Source organism: Bubalus bubalis, chromosome 12 (genome assembly GCF_019923935.1).
Source record: "Bubalus bubalis isolate 160015118507 breed Murrah chromosome 12, NDDB_SH_1, whole genome shotgun sequence".
Lineage (NCBI taxonomy): Eukaryota > Metazoa > Chordata > Mammalia > Artiodactyla > Bovidae > Bubalus > Bubalus bubalis.
In genome coordinates, this window is record NC_059168.1 from 55,337,450 (window position 1) to 55,361,692 (window position 24,243).

The 24,243-nt window shown below is 38.0% G+C and overlaps 1 protein-coding gene across 5 annotated transcripts in view; it reads right to left on the reverse strand.

The window, feature by feature from the left end:
* The window catches only part of CTNNA2 (catenin alpha 2), a 1,366,752-nt gene that overhangs the window by 1,055,355 nt on the left and 287,154 nt on the right, over nt 1-24,243 (reverse strand). For all 5 annotated transcript variants that reach the window (XM_044926020.2, XM_044926019.2, XM_044926018.2 and 2 more), the window contains exon 3: nt 12,083-12,278. In XM_044926020.2, coding sequence (XP_044781955.1) covers nt 12,083-12,278 — 196 coding nt within the window. The remainder of the gene's footprint in view (nt 1-12,082; nt 12,279-24,243) is intronic.

Below are 24,243 nucleotides of genomic sequence, written 5' to 3' on the forward strand. Positions count from 1 at the left end.
GTCTCCTGAATTGAAAGCAGAATCTTTACTGTCTGAGCCATCTGGGAAGCTTTTGGCTAGGCAGGAATACAAACTTTTATGGATAGCTCTCATCCTCACCCAGGTAATTCTGAACTGTGCAGTCTGTGAACTTCACTCTGAGGAACGCTTGTGAAAAAAGCTTCTATAAAGGAGGGAAGGAGGCTCCTTGGGAGGGATGGTGAACAGTGGTATGTGGACACAACAGATGATCACCAGATCCTTGACTCAGCTGCACTGAGACTGAAAAGACACTCACCATACCAACTTCAAGGTCTTCTCTTCACTCGATCTAATAAACATGTATCTGCTATATTACTTGAATATTATTTTTTAAATAATATTATTTTTTAAATTAATGGATCTATACTCAGCAGAATACAGATTACAAGTGGGGCAGGAAAGAGGAGACTGCCTTCCTTCTTCCAGGACTGGACTATGTTGATTTACATATTAATATGTAATATAAATATGGTGGCTGAAGGAAGAGAGGCAGGATTCCAATGTGACATTAGAAGCTTCTTGTCTAGGGAAATAGGGCTTCCCAAGTGGTGCTAGTGGTAAAGAACCCACCCACCAATGCAGGAGATGCAGGTTTGATCACTGGTTCCAGAATATCCCCTGGAGTAGGAAATGGCATCCCACTCCAGTATTCTTGCCTGGAGAATTCCATGGGGAGAGAAGCCTGGTGGATTACAGTCCATGGGGTCCCAAAGGGTCAGACACACCTGAGTAACTGAGCATGCCCATCCAGGGAAATGGCCTTTTTAACTGCATCCAAGGAAGGAATAACCATCAGTTTTATTCAATAAATGCAATTTTTTGAAATGTGAGAGAGTCACACAGATGCTAGCAACAGACAAAAAAATATAAAAGCATCTACAAAAGTGTTCAACTATCAGATATCCATGGTCTGTTAAAATCACTTCCTTTTTCATTCAAAATAATTGAGATCACTTCATCCAAACTGCTTTTTTTTTTTTGATGTTTTCTATAGAACCCATTGTTGGGTATATCTCTCTTTCCTACTAGCTTTGGAGATAAAGAAATCTGCATTGCCTCATGTGACCAACCTGCATTTTGTCCCTTTGTATCCACAATTCACCTACCAGTGGCTCCCTCTCTTGACACAGGCTCTGACACTTCTGAATGAGGCTGAACAAAATACGCAGGCAAGCAAACAATCATATTCTCTGCTTGTCCACAACACTTTCTCCAATTACTCTTCTATTTCTCTCCTTCCATTCTGAGACAATGTTCAGGGTCAGGCATTAAGTGTTCTCATGTGTCAGGCACTGTGCCAGTCTTCAGAGGTGAGATAAATAACAAAATAAATAACAAAATGATAACACATAGTCCCTCATTTGAGTCCAAGACTACCTTAAGGGAAAAAAAAAGAGAAAATGTGCAGTATATAGTGTAATAATGATCAAAGAAGGGGATGGGCAGATTTCCTGCCTACATTCTTTACTATGCAATCTACTCTCTTCTTTTAGCATCTTTTTTTTTTTTAAGGTATTATCCTTGTAGCCTCCTGAAAATGTACTTTAAATACAATTAATGGCATATTTCTAGCAAAATCCAAGGTGTTTTCTCATTAACTATCCTCCATGATCGCAGAAGAATTTGACCTGATTGCAACAGCATTCCCAGTTTGGACTGATCACCGTCTTTTTCGCAGAATATTCTATTCTCCTGGATTCAAGATTCTGTACTCTGTTTGCTCTCTGGTCACATTTCAAGGCATGCCTTTCCTCTCTGATTCATTTCTATCCCATTTTCAGCATTAATGCAGCTTTTCTTCTAAAACTAAACCTCTTTCCTTCTCTATCTATTGGAAAGTACTATACTCAAAGGAAGCTCTGATTCTGAAGGCTCTATTTATCACCTCCAAAAACTTGCAAATTTCGGATTTCCCAAAGTTGCAGATGACACCATCCTTATGGCAGAAAGTGAAGAAGAACTAAAGAGACTCTTGATGAAAATGAAAGAGAAGAGTGAAAAAGTTGGCTTAAAACTCAAGTATTACTCAGCCATTAAAAAGAATACATTTGAATCAGTTCTAATGAGGTGGATGAAACTGGAGCCTATTATACAGAGTGAAGTAAGCCAGAAAGAAAAACACCAATACAGCATACTAATGCATATATATGGAATTTAGAAAGATGGTAACAATAACCCTGTGTACGAGACAGCAAAAGAGACACTGATGTATACAACAGTCTTTTGGACTCTGTGGGAGAGGGAGAGGGTGGGATGATTTGGGAGAATGGCATTGAAATATGTATAATATCATATATGAAATGAGTCATCAGTCCAGGTTTGATGCACGATACTGGATGCTTGGGGCTGGTGCACTGGGACGACCCAGAGGGATGGTATGGGGAGAGAGGAGGGAAGAGGGTTTAGGATGGGGAACACATGTATACCTGTGTCAGATTCATTTTGATGTATGGCAAAACCAATACAATATTGTAAAGTTAAATAAAATAAAATTAAAAAAAAAACTCAACATTCAGAAAACTAAGATCACAGAATCCAGTCCCATCACTTCATAGCAAATAGATGGGGAAATAAGGGAAACAGTGTGAGACTTTATTTTGAGGTGGCTCCAAAATCACTGCAGATGGTGACTGCAGCCGTGAAGTTAAAAGACACTTGCTCCTTGAAAGAAGAGCTATGACAAACCTAGACAGCATATTAAAAAACAGAGACATTAATTTGCCAACAAAGGTCCATATGGTCAGAGATATGGTTTTTCCAGTATTCTTGTATGGATGTGAGAGTTGGACCATAAAGAAAGCTGAGCGCCAAAGAATTGATGCTTTTGAACTGTGGTGTTGGAGAAGACTCTTGAGTGTCTCCTTGCAAGGAGATCAACCAGTCCATCCTAAAGGAGATCAGTCCTGAATATTCTTTGGAAGGACTGATGCTGAAGCTGAAGCTCCTGTACTTTGGCCACTTCATGCAAAGAGCCAGCTCCTTAGAAAAGACCCTGATGCTGGGAAAGACTGAAGGCAGGAGGAGAAGGAGGCGACAGAGGATGAGATAATTGGATGGTATCACCGACTCGATAGACATGAGTTTGAGCAAGCTCTGGGAGTTGGTGATGGATAGGGAAGCCTGGCGTGCTGCAGTCCATAGGGTGGCAAAGAGTCAGACATGACTGAGGAACTGAACTGAACTGAACTGAAAGTTTCATTTCCATAGCATTAACCATCTGTTAGGCAGTTCCCTTTATCCACTGATGTTTAAAATCAAATTGGTCCTGCTTCCTCAACTATCATCTCTTAACGTATCACAATTAGGTTTTCTAAGGCCAAAAACATGGAATAAATGTTGACTTTTGTCTCTTCCCTTCAACAAGTGCCAAATCTTTTATTCTTTTTTGCCGTGTCTATAATATTTTGGTTCTTATTTCTATTCCCATGACCATCACTCCAATCCCAGACACTCAAAGTATTTCTCTTTCTGTTTGGTTTTCTCTGAAATGTTACAATAATGCCTAAGCAATCTGAGTCCTGTCTTTCTATGACTTAGTCAACTTTTCATGAAGTTGCCAAACAAATCTTTCTGAAATATCACTTAAATGGGTACAAACCAACATTCTAACTGCCTTCTTGTTTCTCTTGTATCATGTGTCTATATGTCACCTAGTTCCTGAACTTTTCCTAATCTGGTCCATATCCACCATCTTATTATATTTCTAATTATGCCTGAATATGAAAATTCTCATCAAATCAGGATTTTTGTAGCTATCTCCCAAATATCAATGTCATTTGTATCTCTTTACCTTTTAAAATTGTGTTAATTTCACATGTTAGCAAGGTAATGCTCAAAATCCTTCAAGCTAGGCTTCAACCATATATGAACAGAGAACTCCCAGATGTACAAGATGGATTTAGAAAAGGCAGAGGAATCAGAGATCAAATTTCCAACATTTGTTGGATCATGGAGGAAGCAAGGGAGGTCAGGAAAAACATCTACTTCTGCTTCACTGATTATGTCAAAGCCTTTGACTGTGTGGATCACAACAAACTGTGGAGAGTTCTTAAAGAGATGGGAATATCAGACTACTTTACCTACCTCCTGAAAATCCTGTAGAAAGGTCAAGAAGCAACAGTTAGAACTGGACATGGAACAACAGGTTCTTTCAAAATTGGGAAAGGAGTATGTCAAAGCAATATATTGTTACCCTGCTTATTTAACTTACATGCAGAGTACATCATGCAAAATGCTGGGCTGGATGAATCACAAACTGGGATGAAGATAGCCAGGAGAAATATTAATAACCTCAGATATGCAGATGACACCACCCTTATGGCAGAAAGCAAAGAGGAACTAAAGAACCTCTAAAAGGAAGTGAAAGAGGAGAGTGAAAAATCTGGCTTAAAATTCAACATTCAAAAACTAAGATCATGGCATCCAGTCTCATCATTTCATGGCAAATAGAAGCAGAAAAATTGGAAACAGTGACAGACTTTATTTTCTTGGGCTCCAAAATCACTGCAGATGGTGATTGCAGCCATGAAATTAAAAGATGTTTGCCCCTTAGAAGAAAATCTATGACAAACCTAAACCACATATTAAAAACCAAAGACATGACTTTGCCAACAAAGGTCTGTCTAGTCAAAGCTATGGTTTTTTCAGTAGTCACGTACAGATGTGAGAGTTGGCCCATAAACAAGGCTGAGCACTGAAGAATCGATGCTTTCAAACTGGGCTGTTGGAGAAGGCTATTGAGAATCCCTTGGACTGCAGGAGATCAAACCAGTCAATTCTAAAGGAAATCGACCCTTAATATTCATTGGAAGGACTGATGCTGGAGTTGAAAATGCTGACTGTCTTATAGATTTAGCTCCCTAGTAGATACTCAACACATATTCCCTGAGTGCCTACAGAATACCAAACTAGGTAAAACATCTTTTGGTATAGAGTTATGCTTATCCACAACATCTAAATATTGAATGCCAGGCTGTTTCTGCTATATCAGTTCCCCCTATCTAACTTTATGTAAGCTACAAGCTCATTAATCTTATAAAATGACTGATTTCCCTCAGCTCCCTAAAGTGAAACAATTGCTAACATACACTAATGAGTCATCAGGTGGGACTCATAAGCAAGAAGAATATTAGTCCATTTCTTTTCAAATTGGTTGCACAATGAAATCATATGGGGAGCTTTAAAAATCTCAAGATTTTGGTTCCACCCCAGAGTTCCTGACTTAAATGATAAGGTCTGAGGCCTGGACATCAGGAAGTTCAAAATCCTTCCAAATCATTCTAATATTCACTAAAAAAATGAGAACCCCTAGATTAACACCTCCTGGTGAAGGAAATGGCAACCCACTCCAACATTCTCGCCTGGGGAATCCCATAGACAGAGGACCCTGGCGGGCTATAGTCCATGGGTTTGCAAAGGAGTCTGACACAACTCAGTGATTAAACAATAAGATTAGCCCATAGCTTAAAAACTAGAGTTTTCAGTCCAGAGTATGGTGGTAAACATTTAAAATGTTTTGACATTCTCTGTCCCAAAGCTGGCCAGAGCTTCAATATGAAGACCTGATTGAGATAACTGCCTCCGCAATCCTTATGCATAATACATGGGTTATACAATTATCCAATCATGGTTTGCTAAGACCACTTACAATGACTACCAATTCTAAGCCACAATGAGTTATGCAATCCTCTTCAGAGAGACTGCAAGACCCTGATTCAATTCTCTAAGATCCTTTGTCTAGCATTGTTTATTAATAGGAAAGCCAGCTATTGTCTTAAGGAGTACAGATTGATTTCATAAATTATAAAGAATAAATTTTGTCTGACATTTATGTAAAATTTAATTTTTCAAAAATCTTTTGTGCCTTCCTTATGTAAAACAAGCCAGTGAGGCCAAAACGATTATTACCACTTTTTGAAAATTGGAGACACTAAGGCTGAAACAAGTTTGGTGATTTAGCTTAAATTGTGCAGTCAATGGCCAAAATAACACTGGAAGTCAGATATACTAATCAAACATCCAATTCTCTGCTAACTTCACATAAAAATCTCTTTGAATATAACTTGCCATGTGCTGGAGCATCATGCCAGGTCCTTTAAGAACAAAAAGAAACATACATATCCTGGTGAAGTTTAAACTTAAATTAGGAAGATAATATACATATATGTAATACTATATCTATGATAAACAGACACACACACGTGCACGCACACACACACACACCCTTGACCAACCATCTTTACCTAAAATATCCCATTTTTATCCAAGTCTAAAATATCAGTATTCTAGGCTTTGACTATGATTTCTCTTTTTTATATATATTTAAGTAATTTATTTTCATTACTTATTTTTAATAGAAATGCTGCTCATATAGTTCTTTTGCAGTCTATAATTTAGAGTACAGGAAAATCTTCTACTGAAATATTCTAGGGCAAAAATATTGTCTACCAGTCCAGTATTCTTGCTTGGAGAATTGCATGGGCAGAGGAGTTTGGCAGGCTATAGTTCATGGAGTCACAAAGAGTTGGACATGACTGAGTAACTGAGCACACAAAAATATTATCACCACTCATACTGAGCACCTAAAAAAAATCTGACATGCAGCTTAGGATTAAAAGATACATATTTTTAGTGATTACAAAATTCAACACAAAGTTTAATTATATGAGATACAATGATGACATAGTTAAATAAATAATTTCATATATAATCTTCCCAGATTACAGTAATTATAATCATGAGTGTTGTAAAACTTTGAGAGAATAACAGTAAATGATTCTATATTTAAAATATGAAAATGAAGATGTACTATACTAAAACTTCAGGCATTTAGCTCAGGCTGAAAATATTTTTTAAAAGTGACAATACTTTTCACCATTTGATTTAAAGAAGCAAAAACAATTCAACAGAAAAGATTATGCACAATAGATTCGATTCCTAAAGTATATATCATTTAATAAGTAAGCATGTGTGGATTCTAGAGCCACATTAAAGAAGGAAAGTGTTTTCACAATTTCTGAATTTAGAAAGAGATTTCTATGCTGGAAGGAAAGACTGTTGTTGATGTTGTTTAGTCACTATGCCCAACTCTTTTGCGACCCATGGGCTGTAGTCTGCCAGGCTCCTCTGTTCATGGGATTTCCCAGGCAAGAATACTGGAGTGAGTTCCATTTCTTTCTCCAAGAGAAGATACCTAAGTTTCAAAGTTTTAGTGACTAAATATTCCTACCCTAGTCCTCACATGCTCCCTCATCCTCCTTGCTCCCCATCTTTCTCTCTCAGCCTCTCACTTGTAAATAAAATCTGGGTAATAGTCAGTCAGAAAATCTGTGCAAAGCCAGACAGGCTAGGGGGTTATACAATAAAGAACCAAGTTGGAGCAGAAAGCAGAAAAAGAGCCTGTGGGCACAGAACTGAAAGGAGGGCCCAAGGACTCTGCTGTCAGAGATGAAAAGCATACACACCACAGGCATGTGAAGTATACCTGAGAGTATTTGAAGATAGGAGAAACAGAAAAAATAATTTCAAAGTATTTTTCCAGGAAAATTTATTTTGTAAATATAACAACACTTCCTTGAATTCGATCTTGTTCAGAAAAGGACATGTCGCATCTGGGCTTGATACATAAATATCATTCCTTATGCATAATTTCTCAGTAACAGGAAATCACTAGTATAATGGAAATTTATAATATTCTCTAGAATAACAACAGTGATAAGTTGTCCTAAATTAACTACTTTATAATTTCTCACTCTAATATTCCTAGGACATTCTGGCCAAAAACTTTGCTAGTTATTATATTATGCCACCAAAACAGCATTTCAGACAAGCTTTGAGAAACATAAAATATTAATTTCTACAGAAGATGTGAAAACCAACTTCTAAGGATAAAATAAAGTTAAGGGTGGTTAAGGGAACTAAATGGAAAAATGTAACTTGTCTGATGACAGATAAATCTTTGAGAAAATAGCCTAGAGGCCAGTTAATAAAATCCCTCTGGAGTAGGAGAGGTTCACTGTATTGACGGTGCTGATAGTTTCATGGTAGACATCTGTCAAAACTTATCAAATTTATCAAAACTTATCACACTTTAAATGTGTGAAATTTATTATCTCCCAGTCAACCTAAAAAAAGAAAAAGAAAGTATCCAGGCTACAGATGCATGAACACAAGTGTCCATCTGCAATTCAGAAGGAATACCAGTTTTCAATAGCACTTAGAAACTTGGAAGCTATCATGTTGCTAAAACACATATATAAATATATTCCATCCACATTAGATGAAATATGTAAAATTTAACACTTTGAATTAAAGTAGCAATTTACATGAGTGTTATGTAAATAAAATTAACATTTAGGTTGAAGAAGAGGCTAGGAAGCACATGGCAGTATGAAGAAGGATGATTATTTGGTATGGAAGGGTGTTTGGTGTTTCCAGGGACCAAATACCCATCTGCAAATTAAAAAAGTGGCTGGTTTGCAAGTAGAAAGGTGATAGAACACTCAATCATCTATTCCTTCATTTATTTAACGAATACTTCTTGAAGTCTTATGAATGCTAAGCATTGCAAATCAATGGTTGCAAAAGAGACACAGGGTGTTCTCTATCTTCATTAATTTCCAGTGTGGCAGAGAACAAAGCTATCAATCAAGTCACCTCACAAAAATTATATTATCCAGTGGAAAGTGACAAGGAAATATCCATGAAAGAGTATCCCAGTAGTGTCAGGGACGGGTTCCCTGGAAAGGTGTTCTTTGAGCTGGGATGTGCAGAATGAGTCTTTCTTAACTATGAGAGAGAAGACAGAATGTATAAAGACCCTGGAGAAGGTAAAACACGGTGCTTCTGAATAACTAAAACAGAAGTTGGTCAATTTAAGAGGTCACCCCACTCTGGTACTCTTGCCTGGAAAGTCCCATGGATGGAGGAGCCTGGCGGGCTGCAGTCCATGGGGTCGCTAAGAGTCAGGCACGACTGGGCGACTTCCCTTACTTTTCACTTTCATGCATTGGAGAAGTATTCCAATACACTCCAGTACTCTTGCCTGGAGAATCCCAGGGACAGAGGAGTCTAGTGGGCCGCTGTCTATGGGGTCGCACAGAGTCGGACATGACTGAAGCGACTTAGCAGAAGCAGCAGGAGTTAAAAAATCTATGTGTCTTTGTGGTAGACTGTGTTTGGAAGGAGACAGAAGTAGCAAGCATGATATCAAGATTTCTGCAAGTGAATACATATATGTGGCATCACTGCAGATGATGACTATGGCCATGAAATCAGAAGATGGTTGCTTCTTGGCAAGAAAGTGATGACAAACCTAGACAGTGTATTGAAAATCAGAGACTTTACTCTGCCGACAAAGGTCCACATGGTCAAGGCTAGGGTTTTCCCAGTGGTCACGTATGGCTATGAGAGCTGGACCACAAAGAAGGCAGAGCACCAAAGAATTGATGCCTTGGATCTGTGGTGCTGGAGAAGACTCCTGAAAGTCCCTTGGACAACAAGGAGATCAAACCAGTCAGTCTTAAGGGAAATGAACCCTGAATATTCGTTGGAAGGACTGATGTTGAAGCTGAAGCTTCAGTATTTTGGTCATCTGATACAAACTGCTGACTCATTGGAAAAGTCCTCGATGCCAGGAAAGATTGAGGGCAGAAAGAGAAGAGGGCAGCAGAGGATGAGATGGCTAGATGGCATCACCAATGCAATGGACATGAACTTGGGCAAACTTTAGGAGATGATGAAGAACAGGCAGGCCTAGTGTGCTGCAGTCCATGGTGTCACAGAGTTGGACACGACTGGGAGACTGAATAACAAAAAATGTGGCATTTATGAGACAGAAAACAGAGGACAGAGGTGAGGCTGGAGGTAGGTGTTTGTTCTAATTTCATGGTGTCCTAGAATTTTCCACTAAAGCTGCTAAACAAGACCACAACACAATTTTAAATGTCTGTGTATCAAAGGATACAATCAACAGAGTGAAAAGGCAGCCCATAGGAAGGGAGAAAATATTTGCAAAACAATATCTGATAAAGGGTCTACTCTTATAACTCTACAACAACAAGGCAATGGGCTTAAATAAACATTTATTCAAGGAAGATATAAATATAGCCAACAAGCACATGAAACAATACTCAATATAGCCAATCATTAGAGAAATGGAAATCAAAATCACAATTAGATATCATCTGACATCCACTGTGATTACTACTATAAGATTAAAAAAAATCACAGAAAATCACAAGGGTCGCCAAGGATATAGAGAAACTAGAACCCTTGTGCACTATTAGTAGAAGTATAAAATGGCACGGCTGCTATGGAAAACAGTATAGAAGTTCCTCAAAGAATTTAAAAGATAACTACATATGATCTAGCAATATCACCTCTGGATGTAAATCCAAAATAATTGAAAGCAGGGTGATAAAGAGATATCTGTATACTCATGCTCATAGCTGGATTATTCACAATGGCCAAAAGGTTAAAGGCACACAAATGTCCACCAACAGATGAATGGATAAATAAAACACAGTATAAATATACAATAAAATAATATCCAGCCCTAAAAAGGAAAGGCATTTTGACATATGCCACAATATGCATAAACCTTGAGGACCTTATGCTAACTGAAATAAACCAATTACAATAAGACAAACACGTGTACCCCAGTGTTCATCTCAGCACTGTTTATAATAGCCAGGACATGGAAGCAACCTAGATGTCCATCAGCAGATGAATGGATAAGAAAGCTGTGGTACATATACACAATGGAGTATTACTCAGCCATTAAAAAGAATACATTTGAATCAGTTCTAATGAGGTGGACGAAACTGGAGCCTATTATACAGAGTGAAGTAAGCCAGAAAGAAAAACACCAATACAGTATACTAACGCATATATATGGAATTTAGAAAGATGGTAACAATAACCCTGTGTACGAGACAGCAAAAGAGACACTGATGTATAGAACAGTCTTATGGACTCTGTGAGAGAGGGAGAGGGTGGGAAGATTTGGGAGAATGGCATTGAAACATGTAAAATATCATGTATGAAACGAGTTGCCAGTCCAGGTTCGATGCACGATACTGGATGCTTGGGGCTGGAGCACTGGGACGACCCAGAGGGATGGAATGGGGAGGGAGGAGGGAGGAGGGTTCAGGATGGGGAACACATGTATACCTGTGGCAGATTCATTTTGATATTTGGCAAAACTAATACAATTATGTAAAGTTTAAAAATAAAATAAAATGTAAAAAAAAACAATAAGACAAACACTATGATTCCACTTATATGCATCTAGAGTAGTAAAACTCATCAAAAAAGAAACTCACATAGTGATTGCCAGTGGCTTGGGGGAAGGCAAACTTGGAGGTTGTTTAATAGGTATAGAATTTCAGTTTTGCAAGGTGAAAAAGTTATGGAGATTAGTGACTCAACCATATGATTATACTTTACATGACCAAACTACACACTTAAAATGGTTATAATAATATATTTTATGTGTATTTTACAATTAAAAATTTTAAATATACTAAATAAATAGTATTATTGATAGCTTCCTAGCTATATAATTGATCAACTGGTAGCCAGTTAACCAGATAGAGAGATTTTTGAGAAAAACCATGAACAGAAAATAGAAATTTGGGAATCATACAAAAGCAATAATAATTTTATTACACTGTATTCTTCTCCTCCCTACATCCATCAAATCTTGACTTTTCAGTGACTTTATAAATATAAAGGCTTCTCATCCTGTCCTCCCCAAAACCTAAGTTTGACAAGAGAGTCTGGTTTCATTAACCAGGTGAAAACAATTTGAAGAGCAACAGCAGACATGGAGTGTCTGTAGCTGTGTTAAACTGCCACAACAAAGAAATCTCTACCTGCCTAAACATCTAATTCCAGCAAAATTAAAAATGAGAAGTGTAGATAGAGGCAAAAAATAAATAAATAAATAAATAAGACTACTCAAAAGAGTAGTCTTATTTAAGAGTAGTCTTATTTTCCTAGAAAAATCCACTGTTTAAACATCATATACATCCCTCTAAAATAATATTATTCTTCCTACCTTGTTTGCGTACATCCTCAACAGCAGCAACCAGTTCTTCTTTGAGATCTTGACTCTCCTTAGCAATCTGTTCACCTTTTTCCAGAAAGTTCTGAGTGGCTTGCTCTACAGATGCAGCCAGTACATGGGCTTTCTTTGACCTTCCTTTCTTTTTGCCGGATGGGCCTTTGTTGCTTGTGTTGACAAGCGTTGTCACCTTAAGTACAAAAAAAAAACAATTGTAAAATTCCTTTGCATAAATGTCCAGAAATCGTGTATTATTATCTCATAATTTTAAAATATCCTTTGTATATTAAATCATGAATACATATCACATAGCCTCATCTTAAGGAAAATGTGGAATTATACAGATTAGCATATAAATTAATAGCTATTTATCTCCTGCAGGGGGAAAAAAAAAAAAGAATGTGAATAAAGGAGGAAGAGCAGACTTGTAAGTAGCTCAAATTTTTCAATCCACTGGAGGTTGTGCTTTCACAGATTGACAAATACAGTGCTGATTAGAGTACCTAGCTTCAGGGAGGAAAGAAAATAGAATAAACGGTGGAAATGCCTTTGAGCTTTCAGTCAGGAAAACCAGTACCCAAGTGAGCTCAAAAGTGAGGACAGAGATGAAATAGTAGTTAATAAATGGTGGACTATCAAAATACCTGATTTACATGTCACTTTCCAAAGGCTTTAAATGAAGATTATTGCTATTTCCGATTTCATCTTATAAAAACAATGTGGTAAATTTGATCCGAAGAGCCTGAATGACTCAGTCTCAACATTTGGTTAACCTGCGAAAATTTCCAGAATAGAAACTATATTTGCATTATCACTCCTTTTCTAGGTATCATAATTTGGATACATATTTCAATTGCCAAACTTCTTTTAGTGCTACATCTAGAGCAATTTAATCTGCTAACAAAGCTTTTAATATCTTTTAAACCTTATCGCCTATCGACTTCCGAATATTTTCTGCCAGTGAGAAGTCTGGGAGGGAAATGAATGCAACTGTTTCATATTCTCTTTAGCTAGTCATCTACACCTCTGCATTATTTTTATCAGATTCATAGGAATGTGGGTGTTGTAGTTTATTTGCACTGAGGTGTCTATCCTGCTTAGCAAACTAAAGCTTTTATTGGAAGTTATCAAGAAAGCTAGTCTACAGAAAAGTTCTAAATGCTTTAGTCTCTGCTCTTTACTCCAAATTACAGAGCAAGCAAAGTGATTTGGCAAGTCACAATCAACGTCTAGTCAGTTTATTGGGAAAGATATAATACCAGAAGGGAAAAAAAAAGGTATTAAAAAAATGAACTAAGATGATGAATGAAGTAGAACCATTACTTCACATGTGGTTACTATAGAAATGGGAGCCATCATATTCAGCTTTCTTTTGATTGCTAATTAATTAGATACAGAGAATTAAAGAAGGACTCTCTAAGGACATTTAAGCACATAGACTAGCTAAAAAATAGAAAGATAAAATCATTAAGAATAAGACTGCCCAAAAATGGTAGTTAGCTGTAAAATGTATATGGAGTCAGTCAAACTTTATAGTCTTTCCAGTTCACCTACAGAAAGAGCTAGTCACTCAGTTGTGTCTGGCTCTTTGCAACCCCAAGGGCTGTAACCTCTGTCTGTGGAATTCTCCAGGCAGGAATACTGAAGTGGGTAGCTATTCCCTTCTCCAGGGGATCTTCCCAATCCAGGTATCAAACCCAGGTCTCCTGCATTGTGGGCAGATTCTTTACCATCTGAGCTACAAGAGAAGCCCCAACTTACAGAGGCAACCTTCAGAAGACAGACAGTATGTCTCCAAAGTCAATTTACTTAGGGACAAGAGCATTCTCCTTAATGTGGATTTACTCTAACACATTGATGTATAAAAGATATGACACTGAAAGATGAACTCCCAGGTAGGTAGGTGCCCAATATGCTACTGGAAAAGAGAGGAGAAACAGCTGAAGAAGGAGTGAAGAGGCTGAGCCAAAGCGAAAACAACAACCAGTTGTGGATGTGACTGGGGATGGAAGTAAAGTCAGATGCTGTAAAGAACAATATTGCATAGGAAACTGAAAGCTAAGTCGATGAATCAAGGTAAATTGGAAGTGGTCAAACAGGAGATAGTAAGAGTGAACATTGACATTTTAGGAATCAGTGAATTAAAATGGACCAGAATGTGCGAATTTAATTCAGATGACCATTATATCTACTACTGTGGCCAACAATCCCTTAGAAGAAATGGATTAGCCTTCATACTCAACAGAAGAGTCCAAAATGCAGTACTTGTGTGCAATCTCAAAAATGACAGAATGATCTCGGTTCATCTCCAAGACAAACCATTCAATATCACAGCAATCCAAGTCTATGTCCTAACCACTAATGCTGAAGAAGCTGAAGTTGAATGAAGTCGAATGAAGACCTTTTAGAACTAACACCAAAAAAGATGCCCTTTTCATCATAGGGGACTGGAATGCAAAAGTAGGAAGTCAAGAGATACCTGCAGTAAGAGGCAAGTATGGTCTTGGAGTACACAATGAAGCAGAGCAAAGATTAACAGAGTTTTGTCAAGAGAATGCCCTGGTCATAGCAAACACCCTCTTACAACAACACAAGAGATGACTCAACACAGGGACACCACCAGATGGTCAACACCGAAATCAGAATGATTCTATTATTTGCAGCTGAAGATGGAGACGCTCTATACAGTCAGCAAAAACAAGACCAGGAGCTGACTGCAGCTCACATCATGAACTCCTTATTGCCAAATTCAGACTTAAATTGAATAAAGTAGGGAAAACCACTAGAACATTCAGGTATGACCTAAATCAAATCCTTTATGATTATACAGTGGAAGTGACAAATAGATTCAAGGGATCAGATCTGATAGAGTGTCTGAACAACTATGGACAGAAGTTTGTAACATTGTACAGGAGGCGGTGGTCAAAACCATCCCCAGGAAGAAGCAATGCAAAAAGGCAGAATGGTTGTCTGAGGAGGCCTTACAGATAGCTGAGAAAAGAAGAGAAGCTAAAGGCAAAGGAGAAAAGGAAAGATATATCCATCTGAATGCAGAGTTCCAAAGAATAGCAAGGAGAGATAAGAAAGCCTTCCTCTGTGCAAAGAAATAGAGGAAAACAACACAATGGGAAAGACTAGAGATCTCTTCAAGCACATCAGACATACTGAGGGAACATTTCATGCAAAAATAGGCACAATAAAGGACAGAAATGGTATGGACCTAACGGAGGCAGAAGATATTAAGAGGTGGCAAAAATACACAGAAGTATACAAAAAAGATCTTAATGACCCTGATAAGCACAATGGTGTGATCTCTCACCTAGAGCCAGAGATCCTAGAGTGTGAAGTCAAGTGGGTCTTAGGAAATATTACTACGGACAAAGCTAGTGAAGGTGATGGAATTCCAGCTGAGTTATTCCAAATCCTAAAAGGTGATGATGTGAAAGTACTGCACTCATTATGCCAGCAAATTTGGAAAACTCAGCAGGGGCCACAGGACTGGAAAAGGTCAGTTTTCATTCCAATCCCAAAGAAAGGCAATGCCAAAGAATGCTCAAACTAATGCACAATTGCACTCATCTCACACACTAGCAAAGCACTGCTTCAAATTCTCCAAGCTACGCTTTAACAGTATGTGAACCAAGAACTTCCAGATATTCAAACTGGATTTAGAAAAGGCAGAGGGACCAGAAATCAAATTGCCAACATCTGTTGGATCATAGAAAAAGCAAGAGAATTCTAGAAAAACATCTACTTCTGCTTCATTGACTATGCTATATATAGTCTTTGACTGTGTGTATCACAACAAATTATGGAAAATTCTTAAAACAGCTGGGAATGCCAGACCACCTTACCTGCCTCCTGAGAAATCTGTATGCAGGTCAAGAAGCAACAGTTAGTACCAGGCATGGAACAATGGACTGGTTCCAAATTGGGAAAGGAGTATGTTAAGTCACTATATTGTCACCTTGCTTATTTAACTTGTACGCAAAATGCTGGGTTGGATGAAGCACAAGCTGACAATGAATCTATCAAAATGATTACATTGTGGTTCATTTTCTGTAAAGACAGACAAATTTCAATTTTTCTGTTATCTCATGGTTCATTACTGTATTAAGCACAGTTTAGGTAATGTTCATAATAGGAAGTCTGTACGAAGTGTCTGTTATGTTTATGCCAAAAAATAAAACATGGAATATTACCAGGAAGGTCCTAAGAAAAGTGTGATTACTTTCAAATGCAGCAAATCAATTCAGTCCTCTTTTAGAAAGCAAACTCATTTACTCACATGTGGAAGAATGTAAATGGATGTAACAGCACAGAATAGAGGGAAAATTAGGTGGCTCCAAAATACTCATGTCTTAATCAGTTTAGAATAAAGAAATAATTGTTAACTCTCCCCATTGTTATTCAGTGTTTTGTTAAAGTACAAAGTCAACAATTTAGATATGAAAAGAGACAGGACAGATATAAATATTATAAAGGTAGATACTAAATTGTCATTACTTATAGAGATTATGATGGTATCAAGAAAATATAAAAAAATAAAAGAAAAACTATTAGAACTATTTGTGGCTAATACTAGACAGCAATACAAATCAAGTTGAACAACATTGCCAGTGAAAAATCTAGTTTAAAATACCCTATTCACAATAACCATAAATTGATATTATCCAAGATAACCGTGACACAAAATATAGAACATTGTATGAAGAAAAGTATAATTTTAATGAGGAACATAAAAGATGATCTAAATAATAAAGACACATACCAATAAGCCCTGGAGACTATAAACTTCTGTGCTTAAGTTTGACATTGAGGTTAGGACTGGGTCTGGGGCAGACGTGGCTTACAGACTTTTACATGTCTAGTGCATCTTCTTGGTAATCTTTTAAGAGATGATTATTCTGTAGAAATTCTTGGTTGAATGTCATGCCTCTTCTTACCCTAACCAGGCACTGTCTAATCCCATACCAACTTTCACCCAAGAGTCATTCAAGATCTACACAGTCCCATTACCTCTCTAACAATTTGCAAGCATATCTTTTGTGCAGGAAAAAAAAAAAGAAAACATAAAAGCAACAGATATGCAGAATAATAGCATGAACACAGAAATGTGAAAATGGACATGGTGTTTTCTAGGCAGTAAGGAGACCACTCTCACTTGAGAAGGGAGCTGTACATCAATGATAAAAAAAAACAAGGTTGACAGATGTGGTGGGATAAAACTTTGAAAGGTTCTGAGAGCTGAGCAAAGGAGTCTAGATTTTATTAGTCAGTGCGAATATTTTTTTGAAAATGAGAAGCATGTTTGTTAAAGTGTCCTTGTTCTCCTTCCATTAGTTTCTCAGCCCACTGACATTTTACTTTCATTCCCACACATCTTGAAGCAGAGTCCTCTTTAAACTGATCTCTCACTAAGGTAGTTAAAGAATTGCCCGAATCAAATTATTTTTATCTTATCAGACTACTCTGTCTCATTTAGCGCTATTGACTTACCTCCTCTTTCTCCTAGAAATATTTCCTGGCTCGTTCTCTTAGCAACATATCTTCCTTCTCCAAACTCCAATAGCTTTTAGGAAGGCCATCAAGCTTACATCTTTCTGTCCCTACCTTTATCTTCTCCCTTCTACATTAGTAAAGACTTGCTGCTACACCAACCATTTCTTTAAAAATTTATTTTGCTGACTATGCCAAAGCCTTTGACTGTGAAGATCACAATAAACTGTGGAAAATTCTGAAAGAGATGGGAATAGCAGACCATCTGACCTGCCTCTTGAGAAACCTGTATGCAGGTCAGGAAGCAACAGTTAGAACTGGACATGGAACAACAGACTGGTTCCAAATAGGAAACGGAGTACATCAAGGCTGTATATTGTCACCCTGCTTAATTATATGCAGAGTACATCATGATAAACACTGGGCTGGATGAAGCACAAGACGGAATCAAGATTGCCAGGAGAAATATCAATAACCTCAGATATTCAGATGACACCACCCTTATGGCAGAAAGTGAAGAGAAACTCAAAAGCCTCTTGATGAGAGTGAAAGAGGACAGTGAAAAAGTTGGCTTAAAGCTCAACATTCAGAAAACTAAGATCATGGCATCTGGTCCCATCACTTCATGAGAAATAGATGGGGAAACAGTGGAAACAGTGTCAGACTTTATTTTTGGGGGCTCCAAAATCACTGCAGATGGTGATTGCAGCCATGAAATTATAAGACGCCTACTCCTTGGAAGAAAAGTTATGACCAACCTAGATAGCATATTGAAAAGCAGAGACATTACTTTGCCAACAAAGGTGCATCTAGTCAAGGCTATGGTTTTTCCAGTGGTCATGTATGGATGTGAGAGTTGGACTGTGAAGAAAGCTGAGCGCTGAAGAATTGATGCTTTTGAACTGTGGTGTTGGAGAAGACTCTTGAGAGTCTCTTGGACTGCAAGGAGATCCAACCAGTCCATCCTAAAGGAGATCAACCCTGGGATTTCTTAGGAAGGAATGATGCTAAAGCTGAAACTCCAGTACTTTGGCCACCTCATGCGAAGAGTTGATTCATTGGAAAAGACTCTGATGCTGGGAGGGATTAGGGACAGGAGGAAAATGGGACAGCGGAGGATGAGATGGTTGGATGGCATCACCAACTCGATGGACATGGATTTGAGTGAACTCCAGGAGTTGGTGATGGACAGGGAGGCCTGGCGTGCTGCAGTTGATGGCGTTGCAAAAAGTCGGACACAACTGAGTGACTAAAGTGAACTGAACTGAACTGATAGTTGATTTACAACATTGTATTAATTTCTGCTGTACAGCGAAGTGATTGTTATACAACTTTTTCATATTCTTTTCCATTATGGCTTATCACAGTATATTGAATATGGTTTTCTGTACTGTACAGTAGAACCCTGGTGTTTATCCATTGTATAAATAATAATTTGCATCTGCTCATCCCAAACACCCAATCCATCCCTCCCCCACCTCTTCTCCCCTGTGGCAACCACAAGTTTGTTCTCTATGACTCTGTTTCTGTTTTAAATATAGTTCATTTGTGTCCTTTTCAGATTCCACATATAAGTGATATCATATATTTGTCTTTCTCTTTCTGACTTACTTCACTTAGTATGATAATCTCTAGGTCAATCCATGTTGCTTCAATTTGCATTGTTTCATTATGTTTTTATGACTGAGCAATATTCCATTGTGTGTATATATATACATATATACGTACATATACCACAATTTTATCAATTTATCTTTCAATGGACATTTAGGTTATTTCCATGACTTGGCTATTGTGAATAATGCACTATGAACATAGGGGTTCTTGTATCATTTCTAAGTATAGTTTTGTATCAACACTCTTTAAGTGGATCTACTGATCACATCATTCAGACTCAATAGCTGTGTCAACTTCTCTCTAAATTTTCAATAAGGTCCCTCTCAGTACATTCCTCAACCTTAGCTTAGAAGGATTCTTGACTTTATCTAGTTCCACCTCAAATATTTCCTCAAAGTCTCTGCCTCTCATCAAAGAAGAGAAAAAATCCTGCAGTTCATAGATGAGAGTATAAGTGGTCAATGGTCTTGCCACCTTGACATAATGATGATCCCAGTGAACCCTGGCCAGTGGAAAAGCTCAGCAGTAGCAGAGGTTTGGCACCTGTTTTCAGATATGTCATGGTATGGTGCTGTTGTCGTTCAATCACTAAATCGTGTATGACTCTCTGTGACCTCATGGACTGTAGCATGCCAGGCTTCCCTGTCCTTTACTATCTCTTGGAGTTTGCTCAAAGTCATGTCCACTGGGTCAGTAATGCTATCTAACCATCTCATCCTCTGCTTCCCTCTTCTCCTTTTCCCTTTAACCTTTCCCAACATCAGGGTCTTTTCCAATGAGTTGGCTCTTCCCATCAGGTGGCCAAAGTACTGGAGCTTCAGCTTCAGAATCAGTCCTTTCAATGAATATTCAGGGTTGATTTCCTTTTGAATTGATTGGTTTCATCTCCTTGCATTCCAAGGAACCCTCAAGAGTCTTCTCCAGACCACAATTCAAAAGCATCAATTCTTCAACATTCAGCCTTCTACACAGTCCAACTCTCACATCCGTACATGACTTCTGGAAAAACCAAAGCTTTGACTATACAGACCTTTGTCAGTAAAGTGTTGTCTCTGCTTTTTAATATGCTGTCTAGGTTTGTCATCACTTTCCTTCCAAGGAGCACATCTTTTAATTTTATGGCTACAGTCAAGGTTCACAGAGTTTCGAGCCCAAGAAAATAAAGTCTGTCACTGCTTCCACTTTTCCCCCTTCTATTTGCCATGAAGTGATGGGATCAGTGTGATATGAGTATAAAACTATGTGACCTATGTCCACCTAATATTCTCATCACCTAATATTCTATTATAGGAATAGACCCTCCATTCTTATACAATGGCAAGTAATGCAGTTAGCCAACACCATTTCATCCTTTCTTTTTCTTGCAATGTGTTTTATTGTAAGACAACTTATCTGACTACATCTCTTCTATTTGATCAGTTCTCTGCTTCCTGGATATATAAGCACAATAAACACAGAAGACATTTTCCAAAATGATAAGCAATGGTGAGGGCACTAAGGCATTTTGTCTTAGCAATTGTGTCCATAACCAACAACAGTGTAGTTTGTCTAAGCCTTACCATAGGGCAGTTGATTCAAAGTAAGCTCTGGAGATTATCACTGTCACCTAGGAACTGTTAGAAATATAGACTCTAAGGCACACTCCAGACCTACTAAAAGAGATTCTGTATTTTAACAAGATTCCTAAGTAATTCATATGCTCAATAAAATCTGAGAAGCACTGAATTCTAGAAAAGCGATTATCAGATTTATCATACCTTAGAGTCACCTTGATCTTGTTAGAAGGCAAATTTGTAGATCTTACAGTGCTTCTGTCTATGTACGTCTCTGCTAGGATATTTCACAATCATCACATAAAATTAGGATATGTATCATTTATAGACTTTACTTTCAGAAACAGCAGTTTAGCTGAAGCAAAAGAAAGTGAGCAAGAAATAGCAATGGCTTCTAGAGGTAAATCTTTCCTCTTATTTTAGGGGCCATGACATATAAAAAACAACTTATCAATGAATTGATCAAATGGTTGAAAGGCAATTTTCTCTATTAGGCAATCACAAGAAACTTGGAAAAGTAAGAGTACACAGATGTGAATGCTGTTACTTAAGCCAATATTTGAACTCGCCAGAAAAACCAATAAAAGAGAACCAAGAGTTGAAAATTAAAAAAAAAAAAATGATGACTTGGCCACCATTTGACTAGATTCATGTACTCTTCAGATGTGGGTAGTAAGACTTTGTGAATTCTGTTGCTGCACTGCTCTGAGGTATTTCATTTGTCATAATTACTCAGCAAACATAACAGAGAGAGAGAGCTTTGATTACTGTTGCAGCTTAAAAAAATAGCAAGAGCACTGTGAAGTGAATATTTGAAAACAAAATTATCAAAAACAAGTTGTTTATTCCCAAGCAACTAAAGATAAATGAAAAACTCCTTAAAGAGGAAAACTCTTTAATGGAGTTAAAATGCTCTAATGGTAATAGAATCTTAAGTCAGGTTTTGAGAAGTGCCAAGTTAAAAAAATAATTACCAAGTAATGAGTCAAAATGTAGTCTTTCTTGAATAACTCCCAGATAACCTAATCTATCTGGGGCTTTCCTGGTGGCTCAGACAGTAAAGAATCTGCCTGCAATGTAGGAGGCCCAGGTTTGATCCCTGGATCGGGAAGATCCCTGGAGAAGGAAATGGCAACCCACTCCAGTATTCTTGCTTGGAAAATTCTGTGGATAGAAGAGCTTGGTAGGTTACTGTCTAAGGGGTTGCAAAAAGTTGGACACAACTGAGCAGCCAACACTTTCACTTTCAACCTAATCTAGGGTTTCGCTGGTGGCTCAGATGGTAAAGTTTCTGCCTGTAATGCAGGAGACACAGGAGATGCAGGTTCAATCCCTGGGCTGGGAAGAACCCCTGGTGAAGGGAATGGCAACCTACTTCAGTATTCTTGCCTGGACAATTCCATGGACAGAGGAGCCTGGTGGGCTACAGTCTATGGGATCACAAAGAGTCAGAATGGACTGAATGACTAATGTACACACACACACAACTTAATCTATTCATTTAGTATTATATAATAAGCATAAATATGGCTTACTATATATGCTCACCTTGTGGTATAGCCCATTAAAAGTTATTTCCTTGCACAGAATCTCCATGAAATTTAAGGTATATGTATACTGTACATTTTGGAGAGAAACCAGCATGATGATGCTAGTGCTCTATCAAAAAGAAGTGATAATACAGACCTATAGTAGTCACACGGATAACTAAAGTAATATTTCCATGCCATAGAAACTACTGCATTAGAATTTTGTATTGAACTGGTGTTTTTTCCCAAACACAACTACATATACTGCTTTAGAAAAAAAGAAGTAATTACAAGAACCATAGTTATTGATCCTTCCACAGCTTCAGAAGTCAGGATTACAAATGATCTTTTGAAATGATGCACTAGTCATTTAAAGAGGAATAAGAATGAGAAAACAGTGGAAACAGTGGCTGACTTTATTTTGGGGGCTCCAAAATCACTGCAGATGGTGACTGCAGCCATGAAATTAAAAGATGCTTGCTCCTTGAAAGGAAAGTTATGACCAACCTAGACAGCATATTAAAAAGCAGAGATATTACTTTGTCAACAAAGGTCCATCTAGTCAAGGCTATGGTTTTTCCAGTAGTCATGTATGGATGTGAGAGTTGGACTATAAAGAAAGCTGAGCACTGAAGAATTGATGCTTTTGAACTGTGGGGTTGGAGAAGACTCTTGAGAGTCTCTTGGACTGCAAGGAGACCCAACCAGTCCATCCTAAAGAAGATCAGTCCTGGGTGTTTATTGGAAGGACTGATGATGAAGCTGAAACTCCTTTACTTTGGCCACCTGATGGGAAGAGCTCACTCACTGGAAAAGACCCTGATGTTGGGAAAGATTGAGGAGGGCAGGAGGAGAAGGGGATGACAGAGGATGAGATAGTTGAATGGCATCACTGATTCAATGGACATGATTTTGGGTAAACTCCGGGAGTTGGTGATGAACAGAGAGGCTTGGTGTGCTATGGTTCATGGGATCTCAAAGAGTCAGACACGACTGAACTTAACTGAAGAATAATTCTCATCATTTTGTCTTTGAAATTTCCTCCCAGTTATCTGATATTGACAAGGTAGATCAGGATGTATGTTCACTGATACAGAGTCCTGGAAGCATGCATTCTTAAGCTTTGAAGGTAAGGTTTTATTATATCTAAAACAGACCTGAACTGCCACTAGTTGATTACTACTATAAAGAAAGCCTATATGTAATGTTTCCCATTTATTATTTTTGGTAGACTTATTCCCAACTTTTAAATAGGGCCTCCTCACTAAGATGCTTTGATATCTTTCCCCAAATACTTTATCTTGAAGAGTATACAGTTTCCAACTTATGGTGGTGTTACTTACAGACTTTTCAACTTAACAATGGTGAGAAAGCGATATACATTCAGTAGAAATATACATTCATTCTTTGAACATTGATTTTTTATCTTTTCCTGGGCTAGCAATATGTGCTATGATACTCTCTCATGATGCTGGGTAGCTGCTGCTGCTGCTAAGTCGCTTCAGTCGTGTCCAACTCTGTGCGACCCCATAGACGGCAGCCGATCAGGTTCCCTTGTCCCTGGGATTCTCCAGGCAAGAACACTGGAGTGGGTTGCCATTTCCTTCTCCAATGCATGAAAGTGAAAAGTGAAAGTGAAGTCACTCGGTCGTGTCTGACTCTTAGCGACCCCATGGACTGCAGCCTACCAGGCTCCTCCGTCCATGGGATTTTCCAGGCAAGAGTACTGACTGGAGTGGGGTGCTGATGCTGGGTAGATGCAGCCTCAATTCCCAGTCAACCCACCATTCCATGATCACAAGGAGAACTTGTGATCACTTATAACTATTCTGTACTCATACAACTATTCCATTTTTCACTTTCAGTACAGTATTCAATCAGTTACATTAGGGATTCAACACTTTATTTAAAATATGCTTCAGTTATCCATATACATGTATCTATTCTTTTTCAAATT